Below are 22,896 nucleotides of genomic sequence, written 5' to 3'. Positions count from 1 at the left end.
GTCAAGTGGACGTCAAGTACATCAGTTTAACCGGGTGGCCGTGACGACACATGGGGCCTCGTGACGGCCGTGCACAAATGTCAGGAGACGCTTCGGTGCCCTTCCTTTCAAAACGTGTACGCTTCAGGGAGGCAAAATCCTCAGGTTCGACGTGAACAGCCTCGTCTCGGTGATTCGCCGGATGTACAGCCGTCTGTGGGCAGTGCTGCAGACTAAAGCCAGTGTTGTAAAATGAACCCGAGAATTGACTGCAATGACCAGTTTTCACCCGTCGTATGGCACAGAGAACCTCAAACTTACTAGAGAGCCTTCTAACTGACGTAGGGAAACATCAGGGCAGCCGTTTCAGTACCTTTGAGTGCAAAACTGGAGCTCCGCACGGTGTCAGTACACCATGGGGCCTCGTGACGGCCGTGCACAAATTTCAGGAGACGCTTCGTTGCCCTTCCTTTCAAAACGTGTACGCTTCAGGGAGGCAAAATCCTCAGGTTCGACGTGAACGGCAGAACAGCCTCGTCTCGGTGATTCGCCGGATGTATAGCCGTCTATGGGCAGTGCTGCAGATTAAAGTCAGTGTTGTAAAATGAACCCGAAAAGTGACTGCAATGACCAGTTTTCACCCATCGTATGGCAAAGGGAATCTCAAACATACTCGTGAGCCTTCTGCGTGACGTAGGGAAACATCAAGGCAGCCGTTTCAGTACCTTTAAATGCAAAACTGGAGTTCGGCACGGTGTCCGTACACCATGGGGCCTTGTGATGGCCGTGCACAAATGTCAGGAGATGCTTCAGTGCCCTTCCTTTCAAAATGTGTATGCTTCAGGGAGGCAAAATCCTCAGGTTTGATGTGAACGGCTCAACAGCCTAGTATCGCTGATTCGCCGGATGTACAGCCATATATGGGCAGTGCTAGAGATTAAAGCCAGTGTTGTAAAACTGCATCTGTATGAAAAGCTTGTTGATTTCTACACATCATTCCTCAGTCTTTTTTGTTCAACTTGGTGCTTGAAGCAGTTACATTTCCTCATTGATACAAAACCAAAACAGATCTAACAAGAAGACTAGAGCAATTATTTAAACTAGAGACCTGTGCATGTCTGAGCTCAGCCTTTTATGTCAAAATTGGGCTTCAAACTAGGGTGACCATATTTTGATTTGGGAAAACCAGGACACCTTAGTGGGCGGCACGGTGGTGTAGTGGTTAGCGCTGTCGCCTCACAGCAAGAAGGTCCGGGTTCGAGCCCCGTGTCCGACGAGGGCCTTTCTGTGCGGAGTTTGCATGTTCTCCCCGTGTCCACGTGGGTTTCCTCCGGGTGCTCCGGTTTCCCCCACAGTCCAAAGACATGCAGGTTAGGTTAACTGGTGACTCTAAATTGACCGTAGGTGTGAATGGTTGTCTGTGTCTATGTGTCAGCCCTGTGATGACCTGGCGACTTGTCCAGGCTGTACCCCGCCTTTCGCCTGTAGTCAGCTGGGATAGGCTCCAGCTTGCCTGCGACCCTGTAGAACAGGATAAAGCGGCTAGAGATAATGAGATGAGATGAGGACACCTTAGTGCGGGGGGGTAGTAGTAGTGTTAGTAACAATATCAAACTACAAACTTACCTCACTCTGTTAAGGTGTCCCATTCTGTGGTGTTAGTACTGACTGGAGTAATCACTTTGATTGGAAGAAGAAGGGTGGTGTGCAGACCAAATTAATTGAGGTGAAAGATACACCAAATGAGACAGCAACCACCATCGCAAACTACCTAATGGAAACATTGGTAAAAAACTATTTGTCTTCCAAATGCAGAACAAAACACTCATTGGTGCGGGTTGCCCAGTACACGTACTGAACAATTGTGTCCATCACGGGGCAGACACACTTGATGTGGACCTTGAAAATATCATTTTTAAAATATACCAGTACTTCCACATTTACACCGTGCGTACTGAGTCCCTCAAAGAGTACTGTGATTTTGCTGACATTGAGTACAGGAGGATGCTTTCACACAGCAAGACAAGGTGGCTCTCTCTGTTCCCAGGCACAGAGAGGATGCTACAGATGTTCCCTGCTTTAAAAGCATTCTTTATGTCTCAGCAAAAGCCACCCATGGTGATCAAGGTGTTTTTTGAAAACCCATTTAGTGAGATATACTTATGGCAAATGCACTCACTTAAGAAACATACAAATAAAATGATATTTAAAGTTGGTTTATTAAAAATGCTTTTCATAAAAGTCAACAATAACTCCAATAACAAATGATATTTAAAATGTATTTATTCAAAAATGCTTTACAATTTCTGTAATGAATGAATGACACAATGAAAGAAATAATGTCTCATCTAAACCACATTCACTCATATTAACAATAAAAGTTAACAATAACTCTCAACTCCCAATAACAAACATACTGATACTCAGTTAGCCTCAATTTCAGTAATGAAAGAAATAATGTCTGATCTGTAGGCTATTGGAAAAGATAAATTAACAAATTAGCTAATTAACAAAAATACCTCTTGTATATTAACTTTAAAAATAACTCAAAAATGTAAAAAAAACTAACAAAAAATATCAATAGTCTATCTTTAGTTTCCTGCTTAATCCTCATCTTCGTCTTCGTCTGGTTTTTCTTCCTCTTCGTCTGGTTTTTCTTCCTCATCCTCCTTGTTTGCCCATTGATATTTTGCTGTAGAGCTGATCTTTCTCAGCAGTTTTTTGTTGCTCAACAAATAAGCATGAAAGTCTTTGCAAGACATATCTTTGAAATTGTATTGTACAAATAGAATCCCTTTCAATGATTCAACAGAGAGCTGGTTCCTCTCCTTTGTCCACTGGCTCTGCATCAGTGAAAAAACTCTCTCCACATATGCATTGTGAGAAGGAAGTGCAAAGACAAACTGTGCAATCTTCAGCAGTTCTGAGTAGCATGCAGTATTTTTGGCCTTCTCAAAGTATTTGGTCCACTTCTGGTGCACCTGCAGGCCCATGAACTCATCATCACTGCAGCTTTCAATGAATTTCTTCAGATTGGCAACCTGGTCAAAACATTTAACGTCATCAATTGGCACCCCCTTCTCTCCAAGGTACTTGATGCAGGCCTCCACATCATTCCACTTTGGTGGCTCACTCATGTCCATCCACATGAATGGTGAGAACTCTTCCATGGGAGTCATCCACTTCTCCAGATACTCTAAACATGAACTGTACATGCCGAGCGCATCAGCCATGAACTTGTCACAGCCCCCTTCAAGTCCATCTCTGCGATTTTCGGCCAGCAGTCCCTTAACTTTGAGGGACATGAAATTGTTGTTCTTCCGTTCAAGAAGAATGTTGTGGATGCTGCTCAATATTTTCTTAACCTCCATGATGGAGTTATTCTCCCTTTCCATTTCTTGAATGTGATTGTGGAAGATGGACATGAGTGAGTGCATGTGCCACAAGTATATCTCACTAAATGGGTTTTCAAAAAACGCCTTGATCACCATGGGTGGCTTTTGCTGAGACATAAAGAATGCTTTTAAAGCAGGGAACATCTGTAGCATCCTCTCTGTGCCTGGGAACAGAGAGAGCCACCTTGTCTTGCTGTGTGAAAGCATCCTCCTGTACTCAATGTCAGCAAAATCACAGTACTCTTTGAGGGACTCAGTACGCACGGTGTAAATGTGGAAGTACTGGTATATTTTAAAAATGATATTTTCAAGGTCCACATCAAGTGTGTCTGCCCCGTGATGGACACAATTGTTCAGTATATGCGCTGGGCAACCCACGCCAATCAGTGTTTTGTTTTGCAGCAATCTTTTCAAATTCGCAAATACATTGTTTCCCCCTTCGTCACGCCGGGTTCCACCAAAATTAGTGTTACAATTGTCCCCAGTAAATGCGATGCATTTGGAAGACAAATTGTTCTTTGCCAATGTTTCCATTAGGTAGTTTGCGATGGTGGTTGCTGTCTCATTTGGTGTATCTTTCACTTCAATTAATTTGGTCTGCACACCACCCTTCTTCCAATCAAAGTATTGGATAATTATGGGGAAGATTTTTACTGCACCGTGATTACTCCCGTCAGTACTAACACCACAGAATGGGATATCTTTGAGCACTTCGTGCGCCAATTCGACAGAGTGAGGTGCCAGAACACCGTTAACAATTGCCTCCGTCTTAGTACGGGCACAACTGAACTTTTTGGCCGTGTCAGAATCGGGGAGGGTCTTTTTCAACAATGAACTCGTGCAGTCCATAGACCGATAACTGTTATGATGTTTCACTGTGTGAAATGACCAGGCACCCTCCGCTGCATTCACGGCATCCTCGTTCCCTGGTTTCACAAAGTACTCTGTTATCGACTTTGAGGTACTCTCGCCTCGAACAGCTTTTTTGTGTTTCTCGGTGTCCAGGTGGAATTTTAAATCCCTGGCACCTCCACTGGACACCGAGACATATGTACCTGCTTTGCACACTGTGCACAAAGCTTCCCACTTGTCTCGACCCGGTCTGAAAGCGGGGAACTTCTTTTGTAAGTCGTCTGTAAATGTGCATTTGCGCTTCGGCATGTTGCTGGCGTACTGACAGCCACGCTGTCTTCTGATTATAAAAAGCTGATCGCACTGAAGCGGCTCAGGGATTACGTCACACGCAGCACCGTGCGCAGTGCCCTAGTGCCGGTCAATTTAATGGTCCAATGAAAGGTAATAAAAAACAGGACATTTCCCCACTTTCTAAAAAAAAAAAACCCGGACGCCCCGGACAGGACGTGAAAAACGGACATGTCCGGGGAAAACCGGACGTTTGGTCACCCTATTCAAACAAGCATTGTAAAAGCTGCTCCCTTCCTCAACAGCACCACAGACGATTATATCACTAGCTAAGGTTATATAATGTGGGACTTACATAGTCAGTCTGCAGTGGTACAACACTGTCATTGTGGAATTGCTACCTGAGGCTGGCACACCAATTACATTCTTAAACATGCTCATACTCAGTTAAACATACACATACAGGTGCCTCTATAGGCTTCAGCCAAAAGATCAGATATTAATTGTAATTCATGTTTCTAAAATTAATTATTTGACTTGTAGTTTGTTGACCTTTTTCTTGTAGCTATTTTACACACCCAATGAATTCATGCCTTGTGTAAACCATTCTAATGGGCAAAAAGACCTGCTTGCATCTTTGGCTTGAAATGATACTGAGGACTATTTGTCACTCGATATACAAACCTGTTTTTTTCCTGTCAAACAAACAAACAAACAAACAAATACTCTGTAGCACCACAAGATGGCAGCATATTTCTTGCCTTGCAATGCTGGAAGAAAGCAGCAACTGTGGAGTCGAAGCCACAGCGAGCCAACATTCATTACCAAAGAGACTTGTCTGAGGGGCCTCGAGAAGGGACGTCAGAGGGAGGAGAGATGGAAAAGAGGGGAAGGAGGGAGGAAGAAAAGGAGAGGGAATAAGAGCTGAAGCCAGAAGTAGTCAAGATTGTAATGTCCTTGAGACTCACCAGCGAATGGACAAAATATTACTGAAGGTGGGTCCCTCATTATCTTACATCATAGATCTCTGTGTCTCAAGATTTATTTTATTATATTACTTCTCTTCTTGCTATTCATCCATGTTTGTTTTCTTAAACATTTCATTCTCTGAACCTGACTATATCATGTATATATAATAGATGCTCCGACCATTACCTTGATTTTTATTTCCTTATGAAGAGAATAGGATCTTTCTCCTCATATGATCCAACGATTCAGTGTTCAGTGAGCAGCTCGCAGCGGACGCTTCATCAGTGAAGGTCAGTGTTTCTTGGACGTGAGAAATGGGAATATTGATTTTTTTTTTTAACTGATTTGCTTTGACAGCCATCATGGACAAATCCTGAATGGATTTGTAAAATGGAGTGACATTTTATCAAATGGAGTGACATTTTGAAGGTCAAAGTTCTCTCAAACCTACAGTACAAAGATGTTTTTCAATGCTTACAGCTTTTTAATCTGACTTGTGATGATATATGGCTTTTTGCTAATATTCATATAATATTCTTTTATATTCCTAGAAATATTAAGATATACAATGCAGTGCATGAACAAAATACAAATGAAAATAAAAATGAATATATTAGATAGGTTTGTGCCATCAAAAGCAATAATGTTTTTTTGTACTTAATTTCTTGACAAAAAAAGACAACAAATTTGACATGAAGGAACAAAAATACTTTTGTTCACCAATATCATGTGTTCACTAACATTCTTTACAATTAAAATAATTAACATTTCATTTTTGTTTTATTCATTTCTTGTTATCTTGATGAAACGTAGATGCTTCATCAGTGAGTGTTCAGGAAATTAATTTGAAGCTGGTTAACAGGTCATTAAATGAACACATTTCATTCTTCAAATTGGTCAAAATGAACTAGAACAGCATTTGTAAAACATAAACAAACCCATGTTCCTTTGGCTCCTGTTTGTCTCAGTTGTAACCTTGTTATCCTTATACAGTATCTTGCAAAAGTATTCATCCTCCTTGGTGTTTGTCCTGTTTTGTTGCATTACAAGATGGAATTAAAATGGATTTTTGGGGGGTTGGCAGCATTTGATTTACACAACATGCCTACCACTTTAAAGGTGCAAATTGTTGTTTTATTGTGACACAAACAATAATTAAGATAAAAACAGAAATCTGGAGTGTGCATAGGTATTCACCCCCTTTCATGTAAAACCCCTAAATAAGAGCTGGTCCAGCCAATTCGCGTCATAAGTCACATAATTAGTTGATTAAGATCCACCTGTGTGCAATCAAAGTGTCACATGATCTGTCCCATGATGTCTGTACAAATTAACTTGCTCTGGAAGGACCCTGACTCTGCAACACTACTAAAACAAGGAACATGAAAACCAAGGAACACTTCAGACAGGTCAGAGACAAAGATGTGAAGAAGTATGGATCAGGGTGGGGTTATAGAAAATATCCCACGGAGCACCATTAAATCCATTGTAGCAAAATGGAAAGAATATGGCACCTCTACAAACCTGACAACAGAAGGCCACCCACCAAAACTCACAGACCAGGCAAGGAGGGCATTAATCAGGGATGCAACAAAGACACCAAAGTTAACACTGAAGGAGCTGCAAAGATCCACAGCACAGATAGGAGTATCTGTCCACAGGACCACTTTAAGCTGTACACTTCACAGAGTGGGGCTTTATGGAAGGATGGCCAGAAAAATGTCATTGCTGAAAAAGACATGTTTGGAGTTTGCCCAACACCATGTGGCAGACTCCCCAAACACATGGAAGAATATTCTTTGGTTAAATGAGACTAAAATTGATCTTTTTGGCCATCATGGGAAACACCATGTGTGGCACAAACCCAACACCCTGAGAACACCATTCCTACAGTGAAGCATGGTGGTGGCAGCATCATGCTGTGGGGATATTTTTCATCTGCAGGGACAGGAAAGCTGGTCAGGACTACACTAAATACAGGGCAATTCTGGAGGAAAAACTGTTTGAGTCAGTCAGAGGTTTAAGACTGAGACAAAGGTTCACATTCCGGCAAGACAATGACCCTAAACATACTGCTAAAGCTACGCTGGTATGGTTTAAAGGAAAACATTTAAATGTCTTGGAATGGCCTAGTGAAAGCCCAGACCTCAATCCAATTGAGAATCTGTGACATAACTTGAAGATTGCTGTACGCCAACGCAACCCATCTAACTTGGAGTTGGAGCAGTTTTGCCTTGAGGAATGGGCAAAAATCCCAGTGACTAGATGTGCTAAGCTAATAGATACATACCCCAAGAGACTTGCAGTTGTAATTGCAGCAAAAGGTGGCTCAAAGTATTGACTTGGGGGGTAAATACCTATGCACACTCCAGATTTCTGCGTTTTCATCTTACTTATTGTTTGTGTCACAATTAAAACAATTTTCACCTTTAAAGTTGCAGGCACTTGTGTAAATCAAATGGTGATAAGCCCCCAAAAATCCATTTTAATTCCAGCTTGTAATGCGACAAAACAGGACAAACACCAAGGGGGATGAATACTTTTGCAAGACACTGTAAATCAGTATTTATGACTCCAAATCCAATCTGCATTTCTGTGCTCATACTTGAGTTAAATCATCATTTTGCTCCACAAACTACAATGTTTACTTGGACAGAGATAGGTAGAAACCTTTTGGGGGGGTCAACAGATTTGGATTTCTGGTTCAGTCTCCCTGACTTACCAGTTATTTGTAATCCTGCTCATGTCTAGTGTGATGGTGATAACACATGGCTATGTCTGTATGGATATAACAGCCAAGGTATTCATGTGCTTAAAGAGAGTGTAAATCAAATAAAATACTGAATTAAAACACGTTTGTAATTTCTAGAGCCTTTCACTGATCAAAACATTTCACCTTTATTCCACTGCATTATTTACAAACAAATATATTAAGACTTGAATCAAAAGGCCACAATAAGTTACTTTTATCTTGATGTTAACCTTTTATTCCTTCATATTTTTCTCTAAAAGACAACCAAGGGTTTAGTGATCTGGTGCCATATTCCACTGTCTGAGCTGCCATATTCCTAAAGTGAGGTTTCTCCAGGGTAAGCATTAGCTCTTAGGAACATTTACATAATCAAGAAGCAGAAGGCAGTAAAGGATTCTTTGTGGTCATGTCACGTGTTGATTCATTCTGAACTGACTCATTTGTCCTTGTAGGCTAATAGCACTAATGGAATGTCTGTCCTTTCATTAAACCTTTAAAAATGGGAGCAGACTGAAGTGTAGAAAGCAATGTTTTCCCTCAGAAAACAGATACTGTGTCTGTTTTCCTGCAAGGTTTGACCACAGCTAACTCAGAGCACACTATGCTTCAGTCTAAGAATTTAATAGCCAGCCACAGTGTGTACTGCAATACAGCTGGACTGAAGGTCTCAGAAAACTAGCAGTTTTCCCTCACAATTTTAATTCTTTATCCAATAAAATGCGGTAAGGCCTGCATGCAAGAAAAGATTTTACATTAATTGCTGGGACTTTTCAGCAGTGGAACAACAGCTGGACTATGGCTTGTGGAGAGTTAATGTTTTTACGAGTGAGGCTGAAAACTGGCAGTCAATGCAGAGTTCTGGAAATGATCACCGAAGATGGCCTGTAACGTCTTCACAGTGTAGACGACAGAAATAACTTGGGAGAAAAAGGACATATCTAAAAGAATTCAAATAAATCGCACAGTATCATTTTCAAATCAGTCATTTACTCACATGAGGGATAAAAGAACAAATAATGCACAAACATTGTTAAAGGTAAGGAAAAACATCTTGGGTATATGCAGAAAATAAAATGCTCAAGGAAAATAGTTTTCATTCATTTTCTTAGGCCAACACTTTTCATGTGCTGTATGATATGGTATGCGTTTTAGTAAATGAAATGCGATAGAATTGTAGAAGGAGGAAACAAACCCACAATAAGTAACTTTATAACATTCTCTTTTCCAGCAAATGTAAACTGTACTCTGGATCAGGATGGAGGCCTGGTATGGATGAAAAAATGCTGCTGTGTGTCTTACAGCATATCTTGTGCATTCTCCTCCTGTTACACTTCGTGGAAACTCAGCATCCCCTTCAAGCCAACATCACACTTGTGTTTGACAGCTCGGACCGAGCAGACCGCTTATGCAGCTGCAGCTGTGCGACAGCGGTGCGCAGTTGCGATGAAGCTCTTGCCAATCTGATGTGCAGCTGTGGCACTGTGTGGCGCTCAGCTCTGTCGCCTGGCACCCTGGAGGCGGAGACACTGACAGTGTGGGTGTGGCAGCCCTGGGTGCTGAGGGAGCTGCTGAACGGCAGCAGGGTTCCAGAGCTGCAGCTGTCTCTGTGTAGCCCTGTCTCAGTTCTTGAACCCTCTCAGTATCTCACTATTGTGGGCCTGAGGAAGCTTCAGATCTCCAATAATGGAGTGCTACAGCACAAAGGAGAAAGAGTCCTGAACATCGGACTGAACACGCAAGATGGGAATCTCAGAGTTGCATTTTTAGATTTGTGGTCACTGAACAATCATTTGAAGGCCTACAGTGTCATTGGACCACCACTGCAGATGCTTCTGCAGCATTTTCCTTCCCTTCAGCAAGCCAGTATAAAGATTACTGAGATAGAAGAGATCCATAAGCCATCTATCCTCACTTTTATTTATTAAATTGAATCTTGGAATAAACAGAGCCTCAAGAACCAATCAAGTTTTATTCAGCTAAAGAACATTGAGGAAGAGCTTCTTTCTATACTGGACTAATAATATTATCATGCCTGTCCAATCATATTCCCTACAAACCTATAAGGGCATTATGAGTATTTTGTTTCCTCTGGGGTATATTTGCACATGAGCCCATTGCAGTGCAATTTGGGATTTGATGAGTGCCCTGGATATTTCTTCACTTATTTCCTCAGGCATGGCTACAAATCCGAAATCCCCCCATACCATGCACCTTTTAGTGAACAGTGTGTGGTTTCAGACATGTGAGAGTTTACTATAAAGGAGCATTTCCTCCATTTTTAGATTTTCTACCAACACTGCAAAAAAAAAAGGGCACTCAGAATCACTTCCTTTTTCCTTTGAGGCTGTACATTCATATAAGCACCATTGGCATTTTCTTGGCAGTAATTAATTACTGAAACATTTGCAATTAAGCCTTAAATTCATTCAGTTATCAAGAACTTATTCAGTTCCAAAGGTCATGGAGTCATAATCAGAACTGCTTATTTTCTTAATTTGAACCAGATATATACATTCTTTTGAACTGCAGATGTAAGAAATGATGTAGAATCTTTATTCCTGTGCGTCATGATAAGTATATTATCATACTAGCATTGCAGAGTTTAGCAATCAGTTAAACATAAAACATTAACTGCACTATATATTTTAAAATTGGTCTTTTAATACTACTAGCACTTAACTAAATCAACAAAAATATTGGACATGGAAAGATTCTTAATGAAAATGTTTTAAAAAACAAACAAAACCCTTCCAAAGCCTAGGCTTTCAATAGAAAGGATTTTTACAATATCGGATTGTGCTTGGAATTGCAACACTGTCCATGTCTGGTGATAAATCTTGCTCAGTGTATTATTGTTAGCACGTCTGGATGTAAATAGAGAAGACTGATGTACAAAATTTGCACAGTTATTATTATTATTATTATTATTATTATTATAACTGAATATAGTGAGAAAATATTCTGTTAATCTTTGAAGCATATGATGAGTAACTGACCTACAGGCTTAAATAAATGACAAATCAATGACCACCACAATATCGGATTTTTATACAAATGCCAAGTTTACAAGTTGGGGATGAAATTGACTTTACAATTTTAGTTTATACGTTGTAATCTTGTCAGAAATAATTTTCTTTCCACAACTTCTTGAAAATACTGTATATTATATTGGATTTTGAACTTGTAAAGTAGGAATGTCTAAGCAGAACTTGAGATTAGCATAATTTCCTAGCAGTTAACTCGTTAGGTAGCAATAAAATTACTGACAATGACATATGGATTGCTGTACACTAAGCGAAATAAAAGTGGAAAGAGAAGGGATGAGCAGTTTTCAATGTGCACATCATGCATATCCATAGACTATTGTATTTTTGAATGAGGGTGAAATGGAGCTACTCCTAGGATATTTTAGTATTTTTGTCAGGGATAATGTACTGTAAGCAGGTCATTATTGTGAAATAAACCACTCTTGAATCACCCTGAAGGGGGTTACACTTACCGGCCACTTTATTAAGAACACCCATAAAACAGCAGGTGTATGCATTTATCGAATCAGCCAATCCATTGATAGTGGCACAATGCATAAAATCATGCAAATACAAATCAAGAGCTTCAGTTAATGTTCACTTCAAACATCAGAATGGGAAAAATTTTTAAAATAGGCTTACCTGGGCACAGCCATTTGCACTGAAACCGGATATCCGCCTGTGATGTAACTAGATTACTAGTAGTATGTTGTTTCCCTTAGTAATACAGAGACATCAAATAAATCTCTCTCTCTCTGTGTTCACTGCTTCAGATGGGTTGAATATAGAGAAAGAACTTCACTGTACTGTAAATGTGACAAATAAAGACTTCTATAATAAGTCCCTGATGTGGGTGGAGTACAGAAGCACAGCAGGGGAGAGATGATGTTCACACACTTACAACCCCGATTCCAAAAAAGTTGGGACAAAGTACAAATTGTAAATAAAAACGGAATGCAATGATGTGGAAGTTTCAAAATTCCATATTTTATTCAGAATAGAACATAGATGACATATCAAATGTTTAAACTGAGAAAATGTATCATTTAAAGAGAAAAATTAGGCGATTTTAAATTTCATAACGACACATCTCAAAAAAGTTGGGACAAGGCCATGTTTACCACTGTGAGACATCCCCTTTTCTCTTTACAACAGTCTGTAAACGTCTGGGGACTGAGGAGACAAGTTGCTCAAGTTTAGGGATAGGAATGTTAACCCATTCTTGTCTAATGTAGGATTCTAGTTGCTCAACTGTCTTAGGTCTTTTTTGTCGTATCTTCCGTTTTATGATGCGCCAAATGTTTTCTATGGGTGAAAGATCTGGACTGCAGGCTGGCCAGTTCAGTACCCGGACCCTTCTTCTACGCAGCCATGATGCTGTAATTGATGCAGTATGTGGTTTGGCATTGTCATGTTGGAAAATGCAAGGTCTTCCCTGAAAGAGACGTTGTCTGGATGGGAGCATATGTTGCTCTAGAACCTGGATATACCTTTCAGCATTGATGGTGTCTTTCCAGATGTGTAAGCTGCCCATGCCACACGCACTAATGCAACCCCATACCATCAGAGATGCAGGTTTCTGAACTGAGCGCTGATAACAACTTGATTCGTCCTTCTCCTCTTTAGTCCGAATGACACGGCGTCCCTGATTTCCATAAAGAACTTCAAATTTTGATTCGTCTGACCACAGAACAGTTTTCCACTTTGCCACAGTCCATTTTAAATGAGCCTTGGCCCAGAGAAGACGTCTGCGCTTCTGGATCACGTCTAGATACGGCTTCTTCTTTGAACTATAGAGTTTTAGCTGGCAACGGCGGATGGCATGGTGAATTGTGTTCACAGATAATGTTCTCTGGAAATATTCCTGAGCCCATTTTGTGATTTCCAATACAGAAGCATGCCTGTATGTGATGCAGTGTTGTCTAAGGGCCCGAAGATCACGGGCACCCAGTATGGTTTTCCAGCCTTGACCCTTACGCACAGAGATTATTCCAGATTCTCTGAATCTTTTGATGACATTATGCACTGTAGATGATGATATGTTCAAACTCTTTGCAATTTTACACTGTCGAACTCCTTTCTGATATTGCTCCACTATTTGTCGGCGCAGAATTAGGGGGATTGGTGATCCTCTTCCCATCTTTACTTCTGAGAGCCGCTGCCACTCCAAGATGCTCTTTTTATACCCAGTCATGTTAATGACCTATTGCCAACTGACCTAATGAGTTGCAATTTGGTCCTCCAGCTGTTCCTTTTTTGTACCTTTAACTTTTCCAGCCTCTTATTGCCCCTGTCCCAACTTTTTTGAGATGTGTTGCTGTCATGAAATTTCAAATGAGCCAATATTTGGCATGAAATTTCAAAATGTCTCACTTTCGACATTTGATATGTTGTCTATGTTCTATTGTGAATACAATATCAGTTTTTGAGATTTGTAAATTATTGCATTCCGTTTTTATTTACAATTTGTACTTTGTCCCAATTTTTTTGGAATTGGGTTTGTTTTTTCTTAACACTTTTCAGCTTTAACATTTGCTCTAGACATACATACATACACACACACGTGTCTGTATGTACAATATATATATATATATATATATATATAGAGAGAGAGAGCGTGGCACGGTGGTGTAGTAGTTAGCGCTGTCACCTCACAGCAAGAAGGTCTGGGTTCGAGCCCCATGGCCGGCGAGGGCCCTTCTGTGTGGAGTTTGCATGTTCTCCCTGTGTCTGCGTGGGTTTCCTCCGGGTGCTCCGGTTTCTGCCACGGTCCAAAGACATGCAGGTTAGGTTAACTGGTGACTCTAAATTGACCATAGGTGTGAGTGTGAATGGCTGTCTGTGTCTATGTGTCAGCCCTGTGATGACCTGGCGACTTGTCCAGGGTGTACCCTGCCTTTCGCCTGTAGTCAGCTGGGATAGGCTCCAGCTTGCCTGCGGCCCTGTAGAACAGGATAAAGCGGCTAGAGATAATGAGATGAGATGAGACATACACACATAAGTGTCTTATTAACTTTATGGCATATTAACTTTGCCACTCACCTTCCCTGGCCCCGCCCTCCATTCACAAACTGATGCTAGGCCACGCCTCTGCTGCCACAGCTTCTCGTTCTAAAAATTTAATCATTAATTTTCTGTAACCATGTGATTTTTACTGCCAACAAAATCCGCAAATCAACAAAATTCACTTTTATTAAGTTTAAATCTCACTCGGCGAGATAATGCATACGCAGTACTGACACAGATACTAGTAAATAATGTTTGTTGTCATGGCAACACGATTGTTGCCATCTAAAAAGATCTTTTTTCTCAGTGAATAAAAACAAACAAAAGCATGTCACATAAAAATACAAGGAAACATTTAATTAAAAACAAAAACACTGTGAGAAGCCAGCAATGGAGCATTCATAGGTAGCAAAAGGCGCCCAAAGGCTGTGTGTGTGTGTGTGTGTTGTCATTCACTGCATCAGTGATCGGGTTTATTTTTACAGCCAAATGTTTGACACTTGGCATCTGCAGGGTTGTTTACAACAATTTAGAAGTGATGTATCCACTAGATCTCAGCCTCAGTAAGTCATGTAGTGTGGTGACGTCACAATCTCAGTTTCTTTTGCGTACTTTGTACTTAGAGTGCGATATTTGAACCTCGGAGAGAGAAAGATGTCAGATGTCAGAGAGAACTATGTCTTGTATGGATATTATCTGTTAAGATAAAGGAGTTTACTTTTGTTTTTTGTTTGGCTTTATTGTTGTGGAACAGCCTCAAGACAAGTTGCTTCCAGTTCACTTACATGATCACATTAATGAACAGTCCCGCAGCTTCTCTCTTTCTTTTCATTGAAGTACAACCCAGATTCCAAAAAAGTTGGGACAAAGTACAAATTGTAAATAAAAACGGAATACAATAATTTACAAATTTCAAACTGATATTGTATTCACAATAGAACATAGACAACATATCAAATGTTGAAAGTGAGACATTTTGAAATTTCATGCCAAATATTGGCTCATTTGAAATTTCATGACAGCAACACATCTCAAAAAAGTTGGGACAGGAGCAATAAGAGGCTGGAAAAGTTAAAGGTACAAAAAAGGAACAGCTGGAGGACCAAATTGCAACTCATTAGGTCAATTGGCAATAGGTCATTAACATGACTGGGTATAAAAAGAGCATCTTGGAGTGGCAGCGGCTCTCAGAAGTAAAGATGGGAAGAGGATCATCAATCCCCCTAATTCTGCGCCGACAAATAGTGGAGCAATATCAGAAAGGAGTTCAACAGTGTAAAATTGCAAAGAGTTTGAACATATCTACAGTGCATAATATCATCAAAAGTTTCAGAGAATCTGGAATAATCTCTGTGCGTAAGGGTCAAGGCCGGAAAACCATACTGGGTGCCCGTGATCTTCGGGCCCTTAGATGGCACTGCATCACATACAGGCATGCTTCTGTATTGGAATTCACAAAATGGGCTCAGGAATATTTCCAGAGAACATTATCTGTGAACACAATTCACCGTGCCATCCGCTGTTGCCAGCTAAAACTCTATAGTTCAAAGAAGAAGCCGTATCTAAACATGATCCAGAAGCGCAGACGTCTTCTCTGGGCCAAGGCTCATTTAAAATGGACTGTGGCAAAGTGGAAAACTGTTCTGTGGTCAGACGAATCAAAATTTGAAGTTCTTTATGGAAATCAGGGACGCCGTGTCATTTGGACTAAAGAGGAGAAGGACGAATCAAGTTGTTATCAGCGCTCAGTTCAGAAGCCTGCATCTCTGATGGTATGGGGTTGTATTAGTGTGTGTGGCATGGGCAGCTTACACATCTGGAAAGACACCATCAATGCTGAAAGGTATATCCAGGTTCTAGAGCAACATATGCTCCCATCCAGACGACGTCTGTTTCAGGGAAGACCTTGCATTTTCCAACATGACAATGCCAAACCACATACTGCATCAATTGCAGCATCATGGCTGCGTAGAAGAAGGGTCCGGGTACTGAACTGGCCAGGCTGCGGTCCAAATCTTTCACCCATAGAAAACATTTGGCGCATCATAAAACGGAAGATACGACAAAAAAAGACCTAAGACAGTTGAGCAACTAGAATCCTACATTAGACAAGAATGGGTTATCATTCCTATGCCTAAACTTGAGCAACTTGTCTCCTCAGTCCCCAGACGTTTACAGACTGTTGTAAAGAGAAAAGGGGATGTCTCACAGTGGTAAACATGGCCTTGTCCCAACTTTTTTGAGATGTGTTGTTGTCATGAAATTTAAAATCACCTAATTTTTCTCTTTAAATGATACATTTTCTCAGTTTAAACATTTGATATGTCATCTATGTTCTATTCTGAATAAAATATGGAATTTTGAAACTTCCACATCATTGCATTCCGTTTTTATTTACAATTTGTACTTTGTCCCAACTTTTTTGGAATCGGGGTTGTAAATAAAAAAATGCGGCTTGTCATGTTCCTGAGAAACTGGAAAGTCCTTTGACCCTGTCACAGTTGTCAGAGACTCCTGCTCTTATCAAAAACGTTTAATAAAATTCTCACAGAAAACTTCATATCAACAGTCACTCCGATTTTTTTTTTTTTTAGTTTATGTGGAGATTCTATGATGATCCTATGATATCTTAATTTAGGAGATGGATGTAAATCTTACTGGCTGTACAAGCCCCTGTGTAAACTGTTACAATAGAAACGAGCGCATTGATATGTACCTGTGACTTGTAGCCAGAACTACTGTCAGAGCTGTTGTGATAGGAATTCATTCAGCTATTTCATTTATTTTAAATATTCACCAGAGCTATGATAGGAATTCAGATAACAGTTTCGCTTTCCGTTTCCCTCTGTGCTTTGCCGTGTATTAAAATTACGAAGAAGCACCGAATCTTAGGAAAAAATTCTGCTCTTTTTTTCCACAGATAATCATGAATAAGCCTACAAAATGACTACTCGTGCTGAATTAAGTAATCTGGGGATTTTCCCTCATCTAGCCAGTCAGACATAGCTTTTCCAGGAAGTAATATTTTCATCTACAGCTCAGCTGCAGACTTTTGTTTTCAACAGTCTGCCAAAACAGTACACGAAAATAAATAGTTAATAATTATGTAATGCTTATGCGGTCATGTAATGGCGGAGTAACACTGTGCTCGTGCTCCTTCTGTGGGTTTCATGCCACGTTCACTGGCTCGACTTGTGTTTTCCTTCTTGCAAGTCGGGACTAAGTCTTTTTTTTTTTTAATCTTACTTTAAAGTCGGGTAGATTAAGCAATTTTAATACCGACGTAAACTCAAAAACGTCTGATTGGTGCAGCAGTTAGAAATGAAAGCATACTTTTTTATATATATACATACATACACACACACACACACATATATATATATATATATATATATATATATATATATATATATATATATATATATATACACACACACACAACCCCGATTCCAAAAAAAAGTTGGGACAAAGTACAAATTGTAAATAAAAACAAAATGCAATGATGTGGAAGTTTCAAAATTCCATATTTTATTCAGAATAGAACATAGATGACATATCAAATGTTTAAACTGAGAAAATGTATCATTTAAAGCAAACCTGGGCATTATCCGGCCCTTTGGTTCATTCTGACCGGCCCGCGTAAGGTTAATTAGAAATTACAAAATAAACGTATTTCCTAATTTTACCTCATGCATGGACTGAATGTGCATTGCTTTTATTTTGAAGTTGTGTTAAACAAAAACGCAATGCGCGCGACATGAACATGACATGAAATCCCACGAAACCTAATCCCGCGATAACTACTTCCGTAATTTGTCCAGACTAACCACAAACTTGTACGTCAGCCTTCAAACGGTCCAGCCAATCACATAGTGTGACGTCACCAGCAGGCGCCGGAGCCAATCTGTAGATCTGATACCGACACCGAATGGACTGATGATCATCTGTCAGCTGTGCTTCGCATCTCCACCTCAGACATTCAACCTGACTTTGATGCACTCGTTAAAGACCAACAGAGACTAGATTTCTCTCACTGAACAAATAAAAAACACCAAATGAGGTGATTAGACTACAAATGTGGGCATCATTATTATAATATGATGTATCTTGCTTGATATTTGGAGTAGAAAGACAATATTGTGATGTCTTTATTGTGCTTTGGGGTGAATGTGACTGAAAAAAAAATGGTACAAACGTTCACATTTTGTTAACCATTGTTTTGGGAAATTTGATTGAATAAATGACATTTTTTGTAAGGCAACCTCGTTTTTTCCATACTCTTACCAGTCTTAGCAGCTTGTAAAAACAATGATATTTATTGCTTTATATAAAGAAATACAATTAATATTATGTAGAATTTAATTCAGCCTTATGGTCCGGCCCTCCACAAAATTTTCTGTTTCTCATGTGGCCCTATGGAAAAAATAATTGCCCACCCCTGATTTAAAGAGAAAAATTAGGTGATTTTAAATTTCATGACAATAACACATCTCAAAAAAGTTGGGACAAGGCCATGTTTCCCACTGTGAGACATCCCCTTTTCTCTTTACAACAGTCTGTAAACGTCTGGGGACTGAGGAGACAAGTTGCTCAAGTTTAGGGATAGGAATGTTAACCCATTCTTGTCTAATGTAGGATTCTAGTTGCTCAACTGTCTTAGGTCTTTTTTGTCGTATCTTCCGTTTTATGATGCGCCAAATGTTTTCTATGGGTGAAAGATCTGGACTGCAGGCTGGCCAGTTCAGTACCCGGACCCTTCTTCTACGCAGCCATGATGCAGTAATTGATGCAGTATGTGGTTTGGCATTGTCATGTTGGAAAATGCAAGGTCTTCCCTGAAAGAGACGTTGTCTGGATGGGAGCATATGTTGCTCTAGAACCTGGATATACCTTTCAGCATTGATGGTGTCTTTCCAGATGTGTAAGCTGCCCGTGCCACATGCACTAATGCAATCCCATACCATCAGAGATGCAGGCTTCTGAACTGAGCGCTGATAACAACTTGATTCGTCCTTCTCCTCTTTAGTCCGAATGACACGGCGTCCCTGATTTCTATAAAGAACTTCAAATTTTGATTCGTCTGACCACAGAACAGTTTTCCACTTTGCCACAGTCCATTTTAAATGAGCCTTGGCCCAGAGAAGACGTCTGCGCTTCTGGATCATGTTTAGATACGGCTTCTTCTTTGAACTATAGAGTTTTAGCTGGCAACGGCGGATGACATGGTGAATTGTGTTCACAGATAATGTTCTCTGGAAATATTCCTGAGCCCATTTTGTGATTTCCAATACAGAAGCATGCCTGTATGTGATGCAGTGCCGTCTAAGGGCCCGAAGATCACGGGCACCCAGTATGGTTTTCCGGCCTTGACCCTTACTCACAGAGATTCTTCCAGATTCTCTGAATCTTTTGATGATATTATGCACTGTAGATGATGATATATTCAAACTCTTTGCAATTTTACACTGTTGAACTCCTTTCTGATATTGCTCCACTATTTGTCGGCACAGAATTAGGGGGATTGGTGATCCTCTTCCTATCTTTACTTCTGAGAGCCGCTGCCACGCCAAGATGCTCTTTTTATACCCAGTCATGTTAATGACCTATTGCCAATTGACCTAATGAGTTGCAATTTGGTCCTCCAGCTGTTCCTTTTTTGTACCTTTAACTTTTCCAGCCTCTTATTGCCCCTGTCCCAACTTTTTTGAGATGTGTTGCTGTCATGAAATTTCAAATGAGCCAATATTTTGCATGAAATTTCAAAATGTCTCACTTTCGACATTTGATATGTTGTCTATGTTCTATTGTGAATACAATATCAGTTTTTGAGATTTGTAAATTATTGCATTCCGTTTTTATTTACAATTTGTACTTTGTCCCAAGTGAAAACCACCGAAACTTTCGCTTCTTTCGTCTTGACTACAGTGTAAAAGGGCAATAAACCAAACATGACATTACAGGATGTTTATTTGTTCAGGTTTAGAACTTGTATTAACCAAAATTGAGAGCGCACTTGAAGGAAGCACGGGTAAAAGTGTGACGTAGAGCATGGTCATGTGATCAGGGAAAAGGAAAGTAGGTTTGGTCGAGACGCAGTAGCTGGCAGTGTGTTGTTTTTTTTCTCTCTCTCTCTCTCTCTTCCCCCATTTTAAATGTCCAGGATTGTGTGCCAGAGGACGAAGCCTAAAACAGTGAGTGTGATCTTGTATTATAAATTATGGGTTTGGGAAAGTGTGTGTATATATATATATATATATATTTGTGTGTATGTATGTATGTATGTGTGTGTACACACACACATATATATATATATATATATATATATATATATATATATATATATATATGTGTGTGTGTGTGTGTGTGTATATGTGTGTATGTATATAATATATATGTGTGTGTATGTACATACATATGTGTGTGTATATATATATATATATATATATATATATATATATGTATGTATGTATGTATGTATGTATGTACCGTGTGTGTGTGTGTGTTATTGGAGAGAAAGTCAGCCAGCTGTCTCCGTACTTTTGTTATTTAAATCACTCTTATACAGTGTTTCTTTACATATACAGTGCTGTTTCGGACTGTAGAAATCCCGTGGTGTTTAATTTAGAACAGAAAATAAACAATAACTATTATTGTTTTGTTATTCCCTCCCACCACCAGTTTTCTTTTTTTATTTAAAGTTTAGCTTGGTGGATGGAAGTTAATGCTGAGATTAAGAGGAGAGAGGCAAGGAAAAGAAAAGTCTCCAGAAGAGTAAAATTAAACAGTACTGGGCTGAGCACAGGAAAGGTGTATTGTGCATTTACAGCACAGGTCCAAGTCTAGAGTATCCAGGTGAGACTAAAAAGAAGAAGAACTTTTATTTATCGCACATACACTTAAGTACAGTGAAATTCCTTTCTGCATTTAACCCATCTTATGCATTTAACCCATCTTATGCACATGCACACATATCCAGAGCAGTGGGCAGCTATGCTACAGCGGCCAGGGAGCAGATGGGGGTTAGGTGCCTTGCTCAAGGGCACCCCATGTTAACCTAATCGCATGTCTTTGAACTGTGGGGGGGAAACCAGAGCACCTGGAGGAAACCCACACAGACACGGGGAGAACATGCAAACTCCACACAGAACGGCCCCCGTTGGCCACTGGGCTTGAACCCAAAGCCTTCTTGCTTTCAGGCGACAGTGCTAAACATTGCACCACCATGCCACCCAGGCATGAATAAGGGTGAGAGTTGAGCATAAACTGTTTTCAGAAGTGAAACTCTGAATCTCAGAATGTCTACGTGTCAATGTTTGTCCAGCCACAGTAGGAGAAAGTGAGTCACAAGTGCCAAGAAGAATCAGCCAGGTCTAAAAGATGAGAAGCTAAGCGATCACTGGCAGAGAAGTGTTTCAGGATCACGCAGCAGGAGCACATACAGCTCAGCATAGAGAGAGAGAGAGAAACGGATTATTAGGTACACCGTTCCTTATCCTATAGTGGTATAGATTGTGACTCCAGCAGGTCTAACTATGACTGCCAGCGTAACTGTAAAGGAGGGCAAGAAGACTTTATCATGAGACATAAATCACCTGGGACAGAAAGCCACATCATGCCACTCCACCATCACAAACCTGAAGAAAGACATGAGAGTGAAGAGAGAAAGCATCCAAACATCTCAGTTTATTAAAACTCTCTAAACTCATATGAACGAGTTTCTTTCACCCAGCTGGACAGATTAGACTGGTATTACTTTAAATGGCAGAATTTTTTACAATACATAGATGGCCTTGAGTAGTGGTTTACTGCAGGCTTACCCCCCCACACTCATTGTCACAAACCTACTGTACAAGAGATGTAGCTTCTAGTGCGGCCCCCTCCTCCGTATGTTTTTTTTTTTTTAATTTGATTTGTTTTGTGTATGTTTTTTTTCTTGTGGGTGTGGTAGGTGCACCCCTTTTTGAACTTTTCTGTTGATGTTAGATTATGTCTCTGTTTTGCTGTTGTGTGTGTTATGACTAAGCCTATGTTCATGTTTCATATGCCTGACGTGTATGCCTTATATGTCTTTAAATCAATAAAATGTTAATCACAAAAAAAACCTCTCTAAACTCATGAGCACGTCAAAATCTGCACCTTTAACTAAAATATTTTTTTTCAAAAGCCTGACTAAACAAATAGGTGTCAGTATAGACTTAAAAACTGAGTGTCTGAATTATTCACAGATGCATTTGCTTAAAGTTTAAATGCTAAATACCCACATCACTATTGTTGTTCTGTTATTTGGAGTCTTGTCTTACTTCACGTTTGCTTGTTTTGTTTTTTTTTTCTTCGCTAAAGTTGTGTGCTATGTAGTACTTATGCAACTTTAGAAAGGAACAAGAAATTATTTTTCAAGGAAATATATAAGATTTATATAAAATATATATAAAATTTAAATCACTGTATAAGAGTGATTTAAATTTTCCTGTGTAACATATAAATAAGACATGGAAAGAATCCTAGTCATGATAATCATGTTAATTGCACTATTACTGTGTATTTCTTATTTTAAATGTCGGGTTTTTGAACACATTGGCTACCAGGCTAAAACATAGCACTCGATACAATACCACCTTTTTTGCAT

At 39.9% G+C, this 22,896-nt stretch overlaps 2 protein-coding genes across 7 annotated transcripts in view; both read left to right on the top strand.

Moving 5' to 3' along the window:
* Window positions 1-5,425: 5,425 nt before the first annotated feature.
* On the top strand, window positions 5,426-10,867 carry LOC132891145 (uncharacterized protein C21orf62-like). Of its 2 annotated transcripts, none has more exons than XM_060928608.1 (3): window positions 5,426-5,512; window positions 5,697-5,776; window positions 9,467-10,867. In XM_060928608.1, exon 3 carries the CDS (start codon window positions 9,507-9,509, stop codon window positions 10,161-10,163), a length of 657 nt encoding a protein of 218 aa, XP_060784591.1. In that variant the 5' UTR covers window positions 5,426-5,512; window positions 5,697-5,776; window positions 9,467-9,506; the 3' UTR covers window positions 10,164-10,867. The 2 variants fall into 2 exon arrangements, with proteins under 2 accessions (XP_060784591.1, XP_060784592.1); XM_060928609.1 differs by having other exon boundaries at window positions 5,440-5,512; window positions 5,704-5,776.
* Window positions 10,868-20,305: 9,438 nt separating this feature from the next.
* LOC132891502 (interleukin-10 receptor subunit beta-like) overlaps window positions 20,306-22,896 on the top strand; it is a 48,126-nt gene continuing 45,535 nt past the window's right edge. For 2 of the 5 annotated variants that reach the window (XM_060929145.1, XM_060929138.1), the window contains exon 1: window positions 20,306-20,461. The gene's annotated coding sequence lies outside the window, so the exon portion shown is untranslated. Of the gene's footprint in view, window positions 20,462-20,948; window positions 21,123-22,896 lie in introns of all 5 variants that reach the window. The other 3 variants (XM_060929139.1, XM_060929144.1, XM_060929142.1) reach the window with 3 other exon arrangements.

The sequence above is a fragment of the Neoarius graeffei genome, chromosome 9, assembly GCF_027579695.1.
Source record: "Neoarius graeffei isolate fNeoGra1 chromosome 9, fNeoGra1.pri, whole genome shotgun sequence".
Classification (NCBI taxonomy): Eukaryota; Metazoa; Chordata; class Actinopteri; order Siluriformes; family Ariidae; genus Neoarius; species Neoarius graeffei.
This window is presented reverse-complemented; position numbering and strand designations above follow the sequence as displayed.

Excerpts from the sequence above, each read along its gene's own strand:
- LOC132891145 (XM_060928608.1), top strand. The coding sequence starts at position 9,507 with ATGGATGAAAAAATGCTGCTGTGTGTCTTACAGCATATCTTGTGCATT.